This window comes from Lepisosteus oculatus, chromosome 8 (assembly GCF_040954835.1).
Source record: "Lepisosteus oculatus isolate fLepOcu1 chromosome 8, fLepOcu1.hap2, whole genome shotgun sequence".
Lineage (NCBI taxonomy): Eukaryota > Metazoa > Chordata > Actinopteri > Semionotiformes > Lepisosteidae > Lepisosteus > Lepisosteus oculatus.
This window is the reverse complement of record NC_090703.1, coordinates 12,480,160-12,495,521: the sequence shown is the minus strand read 5'-3', so window position 1 is coordinate 12,495,521 and position 15,362 is coordinate 12,480,160. Positions and strand designations below refer to the sequence as shown.

Genomic DNA, 15,362 nt, shown 5'->3' with positions numbered 1-15,362 from the left:
GCTCCTATAAAATAATAGGCGGCCTCAAATTTCTCATTGCCGGTTGTAGGCAGCAGTATCACGCAGCTTGAATTAAGAGACTGAGATAAAGAGGCAAGTTGAGACTGGTGGAAAATGATGATTGAAAGGCTCTTTGTTCTGATTGCCGTCGCTCTTGCGCTCTCCGATAGAGCACACTGTGGAACAAGCAGCACTGGGTAAAGAAATTTCACTTAATGAGCTCTGAAACAAACCTTTAGTCTGGGGGCAGATTAAAGAAAGACGTCTCTCTAATTCAATTCAATGATTCAATTTGTCTTCCAGGAGGTATCGTATAAGTTGACTGCAGCTGCTGATGCAGGTTCGAAGGTCATTCCTGAGGCTGTTTGAAGTCGGTGCTTTTTGAGGTGTGCACATTAGATTTCAGGCTTTGCTATCTGGGTTTATACATAGCATTTGGGGGATTCTGTTACAGAAATTAGGTAGGATCATGTTTACTAATACAGATCCAGTTTGATCTGGTAACAAGGCTGAACTTCAGACTTGTAAACCTTAAATTTCCCTCTGATTTATTAAGGCCACACCGAATTAGTTGTAATAAGATTCTAACATTCAAAGTTTTAAAATGTCTAAAGAAACCTTAAATACAAAATATTGACCAATTTCTCATTAACAAGACTGCCATATTGCTTGATAGAAGCTTTTTAAACCATTTCTAAATCTTACAAGCATAGGATCAAGGTGCGCAGCTAAAAGATCCAGCATAAAAGGGCCTATAATTAACTGGGGAATTAAGAACAAATTGCTGAAGCTCTTCACTCATTTCCCTAAACACTAGGAGTGACAATGAAAAAGCCATGACAAACGCATTTATCTTAAGGGTGTGGCCTGCTTTCCCACATTACTTTTTTTTATTTGAATGACCTCAAATACTGATAAAACAGAGTAAGGCCTTTTCGTGTTGATGAAAATACTTATCGGTGCTCCAAGTACCTGTACCTCAGGAGTCTACAAAAATATCTGAATACATTTTTTCCTGTTTAAATCTAACAGACTTTCTGTGGAGCATCCTGCTGTTTGTTACCTGAATCGTACAAAAAGAGAAGCCATTAACTGCAAGAGCACTGAATGCCAGTTCACATGCATCTCCAACTAGAACAGCCTGCGATTCAAAGAACTGTAAACAATTAATAATGTAGTGATTTCCCCATCACCTGATCTCTGATGTTTTGAGTCCTTGTCTTTTAAATTCATAACAAATCATTAACCCTGACTTTATCTGATCCTCTTGAGATAGCACCAGAGTAAAGAATGCAGTAAAATGAGGAAATAAATATTTTACTTTGTGTTAATTCAATCTTAATAATGATAGTCGATCAAACGGGGTATAGATCCCAAATAAAGCCACTACCTGTAGATACACTAAGAGGTTCCCCAGCATGATTAATCCTTTATCGTCTAATGGTTAGGGAAAAGCAGGAATCCAGCTCATTCTGGACATACACTAGTCCAAATAGGAACCGTGCATGTCAATTTCTTATCTGGTCATTTTTCAAAAACAATAATCCAACTTGCTGTTGTTTTTAGTTTGAGGTACGCAATGTTTTCTGTCACATTTTTTAAAAAAATTGAAATTTATATATATTTTTTTACTTCATTTAAGAGGAAAAACAAGCTTAGGATTTTTGAACCCCTCCAGAGCCTTGTTGTCAGAAAAGTTCAGTTGCTTGTGAATCAGCTTTTCTTGATTAAATTTGAAAAGGTAGACACATTCATCCTTAATCATGAAATTCCTTGAAATTGTGTTTGCGTGAGTAGGACTTTGTAAACAGACACATACAGTAAATTGCGTTTTGTGTCTGTTAATAGAATTAAATGTATTTTTCAAGAGAAGTTGGGGGATCCTTTCTAGAAGGGAAATCTTAATTTGCAATCTGTTCTAATAAAACCATTAATGTACAACACCAGCAAAAGACCTTTATAGTACAACAACCAAGTCACTGTGTACACTGGGACCTGTCTATAATGGTCCGCCCTCTTGTGTAGCACAAGGGAGGTGCAGTCACTCTGTATGAAACAGACATACCCTTCAATAGACGTGAATCTTAGAAAAAAACGCTCTCCTTTGTGCCTTTTCAATCATTTTCACAGAAGTAAGAAAAAAAATAATTCAGAATCAGAGCAATCATCATGCCTGTTCAGCAGAAAAACAAAACTGCAGCTGAAATTAAGAAAATTAGTTAACAAGCCACATTTCCTTAGTACATTGAAACTGAAATGAAGTATAGCATTATAACATTGGCATGTCCCAACGTAAACTGTCAACTCCTTCAGTGACCGTATGTGAACCGATTACAAAGTATGTGCTTTTAAAATGGAATGCATTATTGAAATTTAAGTGGTGAATTTATGTTCAAAATTTCTCTCTACATCTAATTTTAATAATTGCAGATCACCTTCCCTCTTTAGTAGTAGATAGGAATGAATGTATACTGTATCCAGCATGAATTAATAATTGATTGTTGAGAAAATTATATTGTGTTGTTATAATGTGTGAAGGATGGATTGTTTGAGTGCAGTGGGTTCACTGTCCAGTGCTCAGACATAGAAGAAAAGAGTACTTCACCGCCTCCCTGATTTGTGTTCAATAAGGCAGGTTCGACAATATTAGTATAGTTGCATTTGCATGTTTATGAATTATTCAAAACTGCACTCCACAAAATAAAGCACTCTATTGATTATGGGAAATATGAATATTACCTGTGTGTAATAAGGTGCCCTTTTTCAAATGCATTTAGATAACCATTAATGCCAGCAATATTATTTTTTTAAGCTCCAAGCTTTGACCCAAGGGACTTGAGTTAAATCCCACTGCAAAAGTGGGAATGAGGTGATCGTTTTCCTTTTTGATTTTCAACTGTGGATGCAGATTTCTGCATGAAGAGAGCAACTTGGGGAAAAATTAAAGGAAGAGATGAAAGTGCCACACTTCTTAAGTGATGTTTTAGGTGTTATTTATGACTGTGAACTACTGAAGAACAAATTCCCACCATAGAGCTTTGGGAGATAGTTTGCACAGGGGAACTTAAAAGTCAGATCGGTAGGATCTGGCTGCCTAAATACTGTCCCCCCCCCCCCCACTTCTATTTTTCTATCTAGCAACACAACCCCGTCCTAAGAAAAAGTTTGGACCAGAATGTATGTTCTCTCTTTTTCAGTGGAATCATAAGCTTGGTGTTACACAGTCAAACACAGAAACATAGACAGGGCGTTATTGTATTTTTACTAATTACATTAGGAGGTACTTAAAGCAGACTGAAGGACCATTGAATGCCTGTCCTATACTTTTGCTGGAAGAGCCTGCAAGACAATTGCCCAGCCATCCCTCCTCAATATACTTTTATAAAACAAGCCATGAACAAAACATGAACAGGATCTGTTTCACTCAAGAGCTGTACAGTGGAAGCAATGTTAATAAATGAAAATAATTAATATTTAATAAATAGTATAATGCCAGTCGAAGAGGTGTCAAAGGTGGAAAACATAAGGCAAAAGAAGGTAAACAATTTTATGGAAAATGTATTCCAATCATAAAATTGTCCTACCAATATTAAATGACTACTGCTTCATCAGGACCAGGCTTGTTCAAAGTGGGAAAACAGTTTGTCCGATTAACACGATCCTACTGATAAAGGTTTGTCACGGAAAATCATTTTCTTTTGAGGTAAAAAAGACTGTGAAAGGAAAGGAATATGCCTCCATATTTAAAGCACATTAGTCATAGGAATGTCTCAATTTACCCTCTACTCCCTGTGGGTAAATGGTGAACTGTTTAACACTTTTTAGAATATAATTTTTTATGACTGTAATTTCCCACTCTGTCTTACTTTGCCAGTGGGTATACCATGTACTGTAGTTAAAAAGGGAAAGATTTCAGGTTTGTTTTGTTTGCTTTGCATGTTAACAACTGTACTTGCAAATCGACCATGGCACAGTTCAGGAGGAGGTCAAACCCACTTTTGCCAACCTGTGTATAAATACCTCACCTGTCCCTTCACCCCCCCCTCTGCCCTTGCAGCCCCTTCCCTCGCTCATACCTCAATAAAGGGAGCAGGGGGTGGGCAGCTTCACCCTGTCCTTACAGACTGGTTGTCCTCCACCTCTGCTGGAGTTACTCCACTAAAGGTCACCATTTTGAATAGTGCCTCCTTTTCCTCTTAATTAGGGTATGACAGAAGTACTGAAATAAGAGGCAGCATAGTTCTGTCATGACCTCTATCAAAAATGAAGAAAGCTAACAAAAAATAACTCCAAACATACCATTACCGTCTAGGTCTGTGCTTTCACAAAACATCACTTTTACATTTATAATACAAACAATGTAAGTTACAAAAACAAGAAACCCATCCCTGTAAAATATTGTACTAAAATAGCTGCTGATATTACCCATGTTAAATTAAGTTTTAGCTGCTGCATAATGGGCTGCTTCGTAGTTTCCCTCACCACATCAGTGCTTTAACTGTTTTGCATTTAACAGTAATGTAGTGAGGAGTAGGAAAATAACTAAATAAAAACTGCAAAATGCCTCCGGAGCTACTCTCTACAATGAAGCAGAACCTTGTTTAAGCAGCATGAGTCTTTGTTCTCAAGAGCACTCAATCAAGTGTGGTCACATACGAATTAATATAAAATAATCATCCACGTCCGCTCTTCTCTATGCAAGGAAAGTGGCTGTTCTGAGAATAGCTGATTGTTTTTTAAGAGGTAGCCTTTTAAAATGGGCATTTCAGAGCTAAGAATGGAAATACTGGCCACTGTGTTACATACTCTAATACGGTGCGTCTAGGTGTGGGTAGGAAACAGGAAACTGTTGCTGCCATTACAGTATAGCTGAGAGGAATGATCTCACATTCTCACTGATACACACCTGTTACCATTGATATCTCAGGTCTTTATGCAGATATTTGTTTGTTGGAAGCAGGAAGCAGTATCTACTGCAGCTGAGTGGCATACCACAAAAAAACAGCCTGATAGATTGGGACATGAAGTTACACAATGCAAATAAGTGTAACTTTATTACTTGTTGACCGACAAATGAAGTCAACAGATTGTTGTCGGTCATCTTAATTTAAACATGCTTTCTGTTCTGAACAATGGCTTTCCCTATTCTTCACTCCCTATTCTTACAAAGCTCCTGAATTATATAAAATCCTCTAATTGCATTCTTTATTTAGTTGTTCACGTGTAGTTGAGCTCTTATTCTGATGAGGTGGAACCGATAGCAGGTTTCCTGTATTTTCACAGCTAAACAAAACTTGCCAGTAATCATCAATTACTGGTTGCCCAACCAGGACAAAATGTCTTGGCAGCAGAGATAATTGATGAATTATTGTGTTAAACATACAGTAGATGATGACAGGCTCCTGGTTTTATTTGCTGCCTTTATTACTTTCTTAATTTTTTATTAGCAGCAGCAGTTCTGAGCATCATGGATGATGCAAGAACATTTTGAAAGCCTCTGGTCTTTTCTTCTGCAAGAACAATATTTCAACGTAACTGGTAATTACTGTACATAATTCAAACCAATCTGCAGATAACTCTGTAGGAAATTAAGTAGCCTTTAATTTTCCTATAATTTCTTTTTAGTTGCTAAAACCACTGTGTGACTTGCCAGAAACGTTTCCCTGTCTCTGCTTTTCTTCCACTCTTTCAATTTGTTCATGTCTGAAGTCATTTTTATGAGATTCGGCATCTATTCCACTATTCTAGTCCTATTATCTAAAAGGTGGGGACATCTTTAGGTGTTGGTGAAATAGGTGGTTACCTGCAGTGCATTGGAAAAGTTTTCTTTTTCTTGCTTTAAAGCTCTTAGTCTTTATACCTTTAACCAGTAATTAGTATGTGTTATATATATATACAGAAGCTGCCCCATGCGTTCAAGAAACAAAGTGACAAATAGATCATATGAAAGAAATTGAAAAGGTCTTGATAAGTATTTAACCACTTTGCTTTGGCAAATCGTGCACCTAAATTAAGTTTACTCTACGAGCTACACAATTAGTAGTGTGGCCTCCGTTTGCATGAAATGTTCTCCTAATTTCAGAATGAAATTGCCTGTCTCCGAGATCTTTGGTTGGTCAGGCAGTGGATTTGAAACAAAGGCTCAACCATGAAGACTAAGGTGGTTTCAAAGCCTAGTCAGGGATAAAATCATCAAAAAGTACAGATAAGAAGGAGGATACAAAAAATATCAATTTTATGAATATTCCCATGAATTCAGTCCACTTAATCATCTGGAAACAGAAGATGCACCGTATCACCCAGACAGAGCTTAGATTGGGCCGCCCCTCCAAACTAAGTAGAACCCAGATCGCAGGATTAGGGGCCACCCAGAACCAGTCGACAACAACTGTAAAATGAAGAGCCTCTGCATAATGAATGGAAATGTTATGCAGGGATTACATTGCAATTCAGCAAATTTGCATAATTGTCAAAAATGGAATTTAACCTGTTAAAGCCTAACAATACTTTCATTGATTTACTTTCCAGAACTAAATATGATTCACATACAGTCCTGCCTTTGGAGTGAGACTGTAACTGTAAATAAGATCCTTATAAAAGATATCACATTGACATGTAAGTCTAAATAATTGATTTCTAATAATACTATATGTGTTGTACAGAAAACACGTGATGTATCAAGATTTCACTTTTGATCTGACAAATTGCACACTGTTTGAAAGGGTGAGGGCGCATGCAAAAGGCTTCTTTCTTTCCGAGCCCTCTGAGGCCCAATTAGACACATGGTTCACAAGTAATATGCTTCAATTTCTGCTTTACAGCCAAAAAAGTGAGAAATAGAAATTACTGAAAAACACTTTTCAGATGAAAACAGAAGGCAGGTGCTCAAATGAGGTCCCGAAGAGCTGAAAGGCTTTTGATTTTTGTTCTGAATTCAACTAATTTCCTTAATTGGTCACAATTAGAATCTTTTTCCCTTTTCCCCTATTTTTGGCAAAGCTGGCCCTAGAAGACTGGACAGAAAAGCCCCCTGATTTAGATCATAGTATTTTTATTGCCTCGGATAAATATATTCATTTTTATCCAACCCCTCATGGGTTTTGACAGTGAACTATTATTCTTTGAGCGTTTAAGTTGTATAAAATTAGTACAGAATCTACTGAATACACAGAAGTTGTGTGAAAGTAAAATTAATTACAATATAAATCAAATGTTCTTTGCAATTAAAAAAAAAGCTTTTGAAGTAAAATAAGTTTACCCTTATCCCTATAGAAAAAATGTTTTTACTTGTAGTGGGGCAAACCTTTATGAAATAGGTTTCCTCGTTTTTTATTATTATTGTTGTTGTTGTTTTTTGACAGGTAATTTTGTGTCGGGTTTTCGTTCTGCATCTAGCCCTGGAAAAGGTGGATATCAATATCAAAGATGTTTACTTAGGCTTTCCAAGGAGATAATTACTAATTTTAGATTTAAAGCATAGTAATGCCTAGTTTTAAAACGGTTAGGTACTGTACATGCCTGGATAAGTGAGTTTTGTTTTAACGTACAGCTCGTTTCTATAACTTAGAATTTGTATTTTGTTTGACCAAGTAAAATTTACAGAAATATGTCTTAGTGTACAGGAGACTACAGCGGACATCGTTAATTTGAACAGAACGAAAACAATCCCACTTTTTCCTTTTGTCAGGAATAAGCAAGGTTACTAAATCATGAGGACAAAAATATTTTGTTAGGACCTAGCGGAGTCCCAGCGGCAGGCGTTAGGACCTAGCGAGTCTCTTCTGCGAAAGAGGGAGCCTGTGAGTGAGTTGGGGGAGCGGTTGGCAGTATAAGCATCTGGGCCTCAGCATCAGCATCACTTGTGAGATCAGGCAAGAGAGAGTCAAAACTAAAACGCGCCAGCTGAAATGCGTACTGTACACGAGAGGCTTAGATAGAACATTTTAATTTCTTCTTTCTTTCTCCCCCCACCCCAATAGAAAACAGAGGGGAAAAGGAGAGGAAAAACTGTCTTAAAATTACGGGATCCTTTAAGGAGCGATGGATTACTTCAGAAGACCACCATTCATACACCTCGCGCTGTGCATCTCAATAGGTTGGTGCTTTATGTATTTCATAGGTTGATGCTTTATCCAATTCTAACCACTGTGCTGAACCTATCCGTACATCTGTGCTTGTTCTGCAGTCGGCACCGGAGCTGTGCACCTACTGTAACTTTTTTTTTGCGGGCAGTATAGACGTGCCCCCGGCTTAAATATCCACCACAGTAATATATACAGTATTATATAGTAATATGTATATATTATTATGTACTTAATTTGGACTTTTATCAGCTGTAGGCTATATAAATAGCTGAAGGCTACTTTTGCAGTTTTATTTTGAATTGCATGGTAGTTCTCATTTTGTCACTCACGCAGTATATTGATTATTGTAAACAGTTCTAATATGAGTAATTACAGTATTAACAAGAAGAAGCGCTTCAGCGTTTTTGAATACGGTTACCTTACCGTTGGTAAAGCTTGAAGGTCTTTTGAACAGGTTATTGAGTTTATACATTTTCATCCGGCAACGTCTTTGGGTTGTAAACTGCACGTTTTCTGATACTCCTCCAAAGTAGTGCGTCAGAGCTCATGCTGGTTGTAGAAATTTCAAATGCGTTTGTAACCCTGGAACATAGAGATGAACATTACGTTGAATTTCCACGGAGTGTAAACTATAAGTGATTGTTTTTTTATATTCGCTTAAAATATTTTTAAACGACAGCTATCAACCACTGGAATATATCGGTTAAAACTAAGTAACAACAATCAGCGTAAAAACGTTTTAAATTTAAAATTTCATAACTACATAGACCTTTCCTTCCGGATTTATGTATTGAGGAAAACGAATTTAATTTTTAACAGAAGGCGTTGTAAATTATATAATGTTTATATATGTGTATATACAGTATTAAGCATCTGCGGTTTTATTTTTGAATACTGTTGACTGTTTCACTCCGGCAAATTCGCATGCTACATTATTCTGCATAATGTTTTTATTACTGCACTACCGCTAAACTGTAGTTAAAGCGAATAAACAACAGTAGAACCGAATGAATACAATAGGAACTGTGAATCTCAATAATTGATATCGATAACAATTTTAGGATGCTGTGCTGGCAAAACATTACTAAAGTTACCGATAATCTAGCACAACCAGGAAGACTGAGAATGACAATCGAGTTGGGCTCTTTTTTTGTTAGTTACTGTTGTTTTAATAGTGTATGCTGTATTGTTTAAATGCGGGGAGCCAAACATTATAGAACCGAGAGTAAACAACAAATTGTTTTTTGTACTTTTTTATTTATTTTTTCTGTTATACCAGGTACCGTACGTTGTTTTATATGTCTGGATGCCAACTCTTGTGCTGTCGAACTCCGTTGTGCAAGTCATAATTTACAGTTTGTGTTGTAAAACATGCAGAGTAGCCAGACTCGCAGGCTCCGCTAGGCTGCAGATTTCAATCTCGGAGAAAAGGACCCTCATCCGCTTTCAATCCACCCTGTTTGTTAACATAAAATTCTTTAATTCTAAGAGTCATCTATTTTTCTGTCAGTTCTCAGTAAAAAAAAACCTAAGTTACCCGATACTTTAGTTAGTTAAGCAAAACTACGTGTCTAATTCACCAGAACATTTTGGAATTTTTCATTTCAGAATGCATTAAATCGCAACTGCCTGGTATTTAGAGCCACAGTAGGTCAATGTTTTTGGTTATATTAAAAAAAATGAAAAAGTTGCTTGATATTTCATAATGCATAATCCCAATTTCAGACTTCGGCAATGAAATATAACAGATCTAAAAGGTGTCTTTAGTTCTTACTTTAAAAGCAGCCGGTTTATAGAGTTCTGTGAGCCGGGAACTTGCATTTTCTTGGAATCTGTTCAGCCGCTTGTGTAGGTTAACTGTAGCTCGATGTCCTGAATGCGTTTAGTTGCAACCTTGTTGCCAACGCCAACTTGTTTTCTTTTCTCGCTCTTGAAAACGCGATCATTCAGTTTTCGGATCCGTGTTCCACGTTGCTTTCCTGCTGTCAAAACAGGTCCTTGTACTTTTGCAGATCGAGCAGTTGTTTAAATGAAGTCGTGATTCTGATTTTTTTATGAATCAGTTGTAAGCATAGGGTTAGGGTTACCCTTTGGGACAAAATCAAGCCATTTCAGCCCTGAAAATAAAAATGTGATAGATAAAACCTAATATTTTAATACATATTGATCTCAGCATAAAGATCAAGGAGCTATAATAATGCCTCAACACACACTTGTGAAAATGGTATTACTGAATAAGTTTCCGGTGATTTTTCTTCAGAACAATTTTGAGATTTTTATAATTAACACATTTTGAAATGAAATATTGATTTTAAAAACAAGCACGACATTTCATCTCTGATTGCTTATGTAGTTTTTTATTCTTTCCAGAAACAAGTCCTCGTTAGATTTATGGGGCCGAAATGCATGTAAATTCTGCATGAGTCTTTGGAGTGAAAGATTTATGCAAATATACACGAGGAGGATGAACGGAACAGTGACGTTCAACATCTTACTATGTAGGACAAAGTTTGCAAGAGAGATTTGATGTAAACAGATTAATTATTTTGGTTTTCGTTTTGCCTTGTGTAGCACTGGCAAAATATGAGTGTATTAAATCTTGTTGCCAGTATTGGCATTATTATATATGAATGCATATATGGGATCCATAGTCCTGGTTTGTGAGACTGCAGCTTTGTTGTGGCCCAAAAGTTTAAATAAAAAAGGTGTGTTTAACAGGACCCACATGGAACAGTAAGGTTCATATCCACTGACATGACCTGATGTTGTTAATGTTGCTCAGATTCTTTCTGATTTTATAATAATAATTGCTTACACTTATATATGTAGTGCTTTTCTGGGCACTCCACTCAAAGTGCTTTACAGGCAATGGGTAATGGGGACTCCCCTCCACCACCACCAATGTGCAACCCCACCTTGATGATGCAATGGCAGCTATAGTGCACCAGAACGCTCCCCACACACCAGCTAGTGGGGAGGAGAACAGAGTAATGAAGCCAATTCATAGAGGGGGATTATTAGGAGGCCATGACTGGTAAAGGCCAGGGGGAATTTGGCCAGGACACCAGGGTTATACCCCTACTCTTTTCGAGAAATACCTCAGGATTTTTAATGACCATAGAGAGTCGGGACCTCGGTTTTACGTCTTATCCGAAGAACAGCACCTTTTTACAGTATAGTGTCCCCGTCATTATACCGCTGCATTAGGACCCACACAGACCATGGGGTGAGCGCCCCCTACTGGCCCCACTAACACTAACATCTCTTCCAGCAGCAACCTTAGTTTTTCCCAGTTTGTCTCCCATCCAGATACTGACCAGGTTCACACCTGTTTAGCTTCAGTGGGTTGCCAGTTGTGAGTTGCAGGGTGATATGGTTGCTGGCAACTTTATGTTTGGTAGTTAATGTAAGATGAGGTATTAATTTCCATATAACATATTAGTTTTTTACACAGATGACTATTGCAATACCTCACTTCAGTTGAAAAATATAATGTACAAGACGCAAGTTACAGGTCCTTTGCAAGCCAGTGGTTATGACCATCTGGTGGCCTAAATCACTCCTTTTCCTGTTCTTGACAGCAGAGGATACAGCTAATTTCTTCTGCTATGGTCAGCACCATACAACTGCTATGCAAGAACTATGAAAAAATAGACAAATAAGAAAACACTAAAGTTCTGGAGAACATAGCAATATTTGCACGCTCTGAAACCTCGAATTGCGTTGGGCATAGAATGGTTCACAATATGTTCTTTTGCTGTGAATCCTGTAGAGAAGACATTGGAGGTAAGCATGAGCAGTTGCTTTATGGCTTCTCTTGAATGTGGGCAACAGTATTGGCGTCCTATAAACCGATGCCTCCTTTGGCTTCTAAGACTTCATGATAGGCATCGGATTTTTTGTACATTTTGTTTTGTAAAGTCCCATGTATAATATTGTAATACAATAATATTAGTTCCAAATAAATGAGAAAGTTTCACCAGCAGAGTATTTCATTCTTGTTTTTGTGGTTAATACGTATCACAAAGTCTGTGATGTAAATAGAGTAATGAAGTAATTCTGAGTGCATGCTTTATGAATCCCCTGTTCAAATAATCACAAAACAAAAGCAGTGTGAGGCTTTTATTTTACTACCAAACTAACCCTACTCATGACACGTCATATAGAGAAGTGTCTACTGAAACATTGTAATTGTTAGCCTTTTAGCAGGTTTGACAAACAGCTTGAGGGGCTAAATTGCCCCATTGTTTCTTCTACTGAAGATTTTCTTACTATTTTTTTTATTTACCTTGCGATTTAAGAATTTGACATGCAGCTAATGTCACCAAGAGACAGAAGTGACTACCTGTACTGTCACTTTGTTGTCTGACAGCAGATGACAAAATACTATATGTGCAAAGGTACTGCAGTTCTGAGCAGAAAGATACAGCTGGCCATACATAGTCTACATACAGCTCCTTTTTTCAAAGAGGTATTGGTCATAAAATCTTATATGGGACAGACAGATACTCTGCTAAGTTCAGTATGGAAAGTTGCTGGTTCCCTTTTATTTACTAGTAAAGTATATCTCGCACTTCCACATTGATAAATGTCTTGACCGCCTAAGGCTCTGTGAATTTCAGTGCATCTGGAACACAGTTTAATGAAAGGATGATTAAAAGTTCTTTCAGCCCTTTTTGTTTAAACTCTGTTTTTGTTTTTCATTTAAGCCTGCTTTGGAAAGGGCAGCTTCTCATTTCCTTTTCATTTCTCAGTTGTCTTTCTCAGACTTGTGTTGATTATTGTCAGCTTTTTCCTCATAAAAAGCTTTTTATGGACATTTTTAATTCCTATTTTTTGTGAAGTCCTATTTTGGAATTTATTGAACATTTTGACATCACTCGTTTTATGAAGAACAAAGAACAGATGCACAGACTGTCAGAGTGGTCCTTACATACATGTAGTTCTGTTTTATGAGGCTGTTCTACTTACAGTACTGTATGTATCTAACCTAATCCTTATAGTCAACACCTACAGACCCAGAGCTCATACATTGAAGGACTGAAAAACTATTGTTTATGTAATATACTGCATTACCAACAAACTATGTTACAGCAATGATAGCCTTCAGATTATTTTGAGTTGGAATTCAGGTTTGAATGTCTACTTGTTTAGTAACAATTAGATATGGTATTTGCACTTCGCATTCAAACAATCATTTCTTACAAGCCATTTGGAGCAGTGCTGTTTCAGTTACATGGCAAAACTTCACGAGGTGGACATGAAAAGTTAATTTTTTGCTCTACAATTTTAAGCTTGTCCACACTTCTGCAATCTGGACCTGATGACAGTCGAGTTTCAAATCAACTCGCGATGACGAGTTGCAGAAAACACCCAGGCAAGCAGCTGACATTTAAAAAAATTAGAATTATCTTCGATCATCCAATTTCCGTCACAGTTCTGTATACAGGGACAGAAGGTATTCTGGCATCTAGTCAATATATGGTAGTTTCCTACCTCATCAAAGATCTATGCCGCTAACAGACAAACAGTAAGATGGTGTTCTTTTCTCTAACTGTATTCCAGAGAAAACCTGATGTGTGATCAGGTCAAGTCTGTAAGAATTTTACATCTTGATCAAAGGCTTAGATCAATTTAATTTAGCTGATCTTGAGATCTTTGCTTAGTTTTATGTTTATATCAATGGATTATTAAAACCAGATAAATACTTTGATTTCTCTTTCGTGGATAAATGAAAACATTACCAAAATGATGTGAAATAGACACCAAGTACCATTTTTGAAAAATATATATTGAAAAAATATTTGCGTCAGGTTCAGTGTTGGTATTCACCTATGTAATGGTTTACAGACCTCATTTTATCCAACTGCTTTAGTTCAGTAAGTCTCGGCAGACCTCTCTTCCTCATCTAGTCAGTCCTTCCAAGCCCAGTTCTGTGCATATTTTGAAAATGTAGTCTAATTAGAGGTATGAAACATTTTTCTGGGTTCATTCCAGTGGTGTTAGTTCAAAGCATTTAGTTACACCACAGGGATTCAGTGGTACTGTGATCACGGTGCAATTAGTGCCAGAGGTGTTACAATGCATTGACAAGCTGGCTGTTGTAAAGCTGGTTTCTGCCAGAGACTTACTGTAATGAACTGAACTAGAAGGTGTGATGGGGTGCATTGTTAAATTTCATTAAGACGCAGGCTGGGAGAAATGCGATCACTTCATTTTCATCTTCCTGACAACGTTAAATCAAAATAGTAGTGATGTATAATGTACTGATGCTATGATTAAATAGCAACTATGGGAAAACCAGTTAGATGCTTAGATTTTGTTTACTCTTTTGTTTCCTGTATCCATCAGAACAAGTGAACCAGATCAATTAATTTTGAACTGTATATTCAATGCTGAGTAAAAGACTTAGACACAATCAGTAGGTACAGTACAATATATATTCTCAAAGGCTTCACTAGTGTTCTCTACTATTATAACAACTTTATTAATACAGCTTTGTTTGGTTAAGAATAAACCAAGATGTTCAATTAGCAATCATGAATTCTTATTATTCAGGATCTTCACAATCTTGATTACAAAAGCTACTGTATGAGCAGCCAGTATGAAATGTTTCAAAAGCTCATCCATTTACCAGTCAGATCAAAATGACTCATTGTCAGGTGTTTCTTATCAAATAACCATGTCTTTTCTTTGTACACACCCAAAAAGCTAAAAAAAAACAACAGTACTTTTATTTTCTACAAAATACAGATCTGTCACAGTTAACCATTAACTTAAAACAACATTTTTAAAATTGCAGTAAAGGAGAGTACACAGTAGTTTCTGCATTCAGAAGAAAATTGTTTTAATGTGGATTTTAGAAACATAAGCATTTATTTTAGAACAAGATTTCGTGCTTTGTAACACCCAACAATACCAGTATTAAATTAATTTGCTCACAAAGCCGGGAGGGTTCTCTTTATTCTGCAGGGATAGCTGGTTCTCAAAACCTAATGCACTGAAACTGCTCTTGTGAATTGAAGTTCCCGGATTCCAGACTGGTAAAAAAAAGCTTCTCTTCAGTATCTGAAATGCTACTGTTTGTTCTTCAGTGAAACAGAAAAGTAAGTGCTGCCTTTGTTCATTGTCATTTTTACTCAATTTGAATGAAAGACTCAATTTCAGGTTCAGCAAATATAATCAGAAAGGTCTGAAAAATGCTTTAAAAAACAGGATCATACCTGCTTGTGGAGACTGTGTATTTATGCTGTTGACCTCAACCCATCGCAAATGGAG

At 36.9% G+C, this 15,362-nt stretch overlaps 1 protein-coding gene across 1 annotated transcript in view; it reads left to right on the top strand.

Annotated features, from left to right (window-relative positions):
- Positions 1–7,850: 7,850 nt before the first annotated feature.
- ltk (leukocyte receptor tyrosine kinase) overlaps positions 7,851–15,362 on the top strand; it is a 76,129-nt gene continuing 68,617 nt past the window's right edge. Inside the window, exon 1 of the mRNA XM_015339258.2 lies at positions 7,851–8,095. Coding sequence (XP_015194744.2) covers positions 8,041–8,095 — 55 coding nt within the window. The 5' untranslated portion in view covers positions 7,851–8,040. The remainder of the gene's footprint in view (positions 8,096–15,362) is intronic.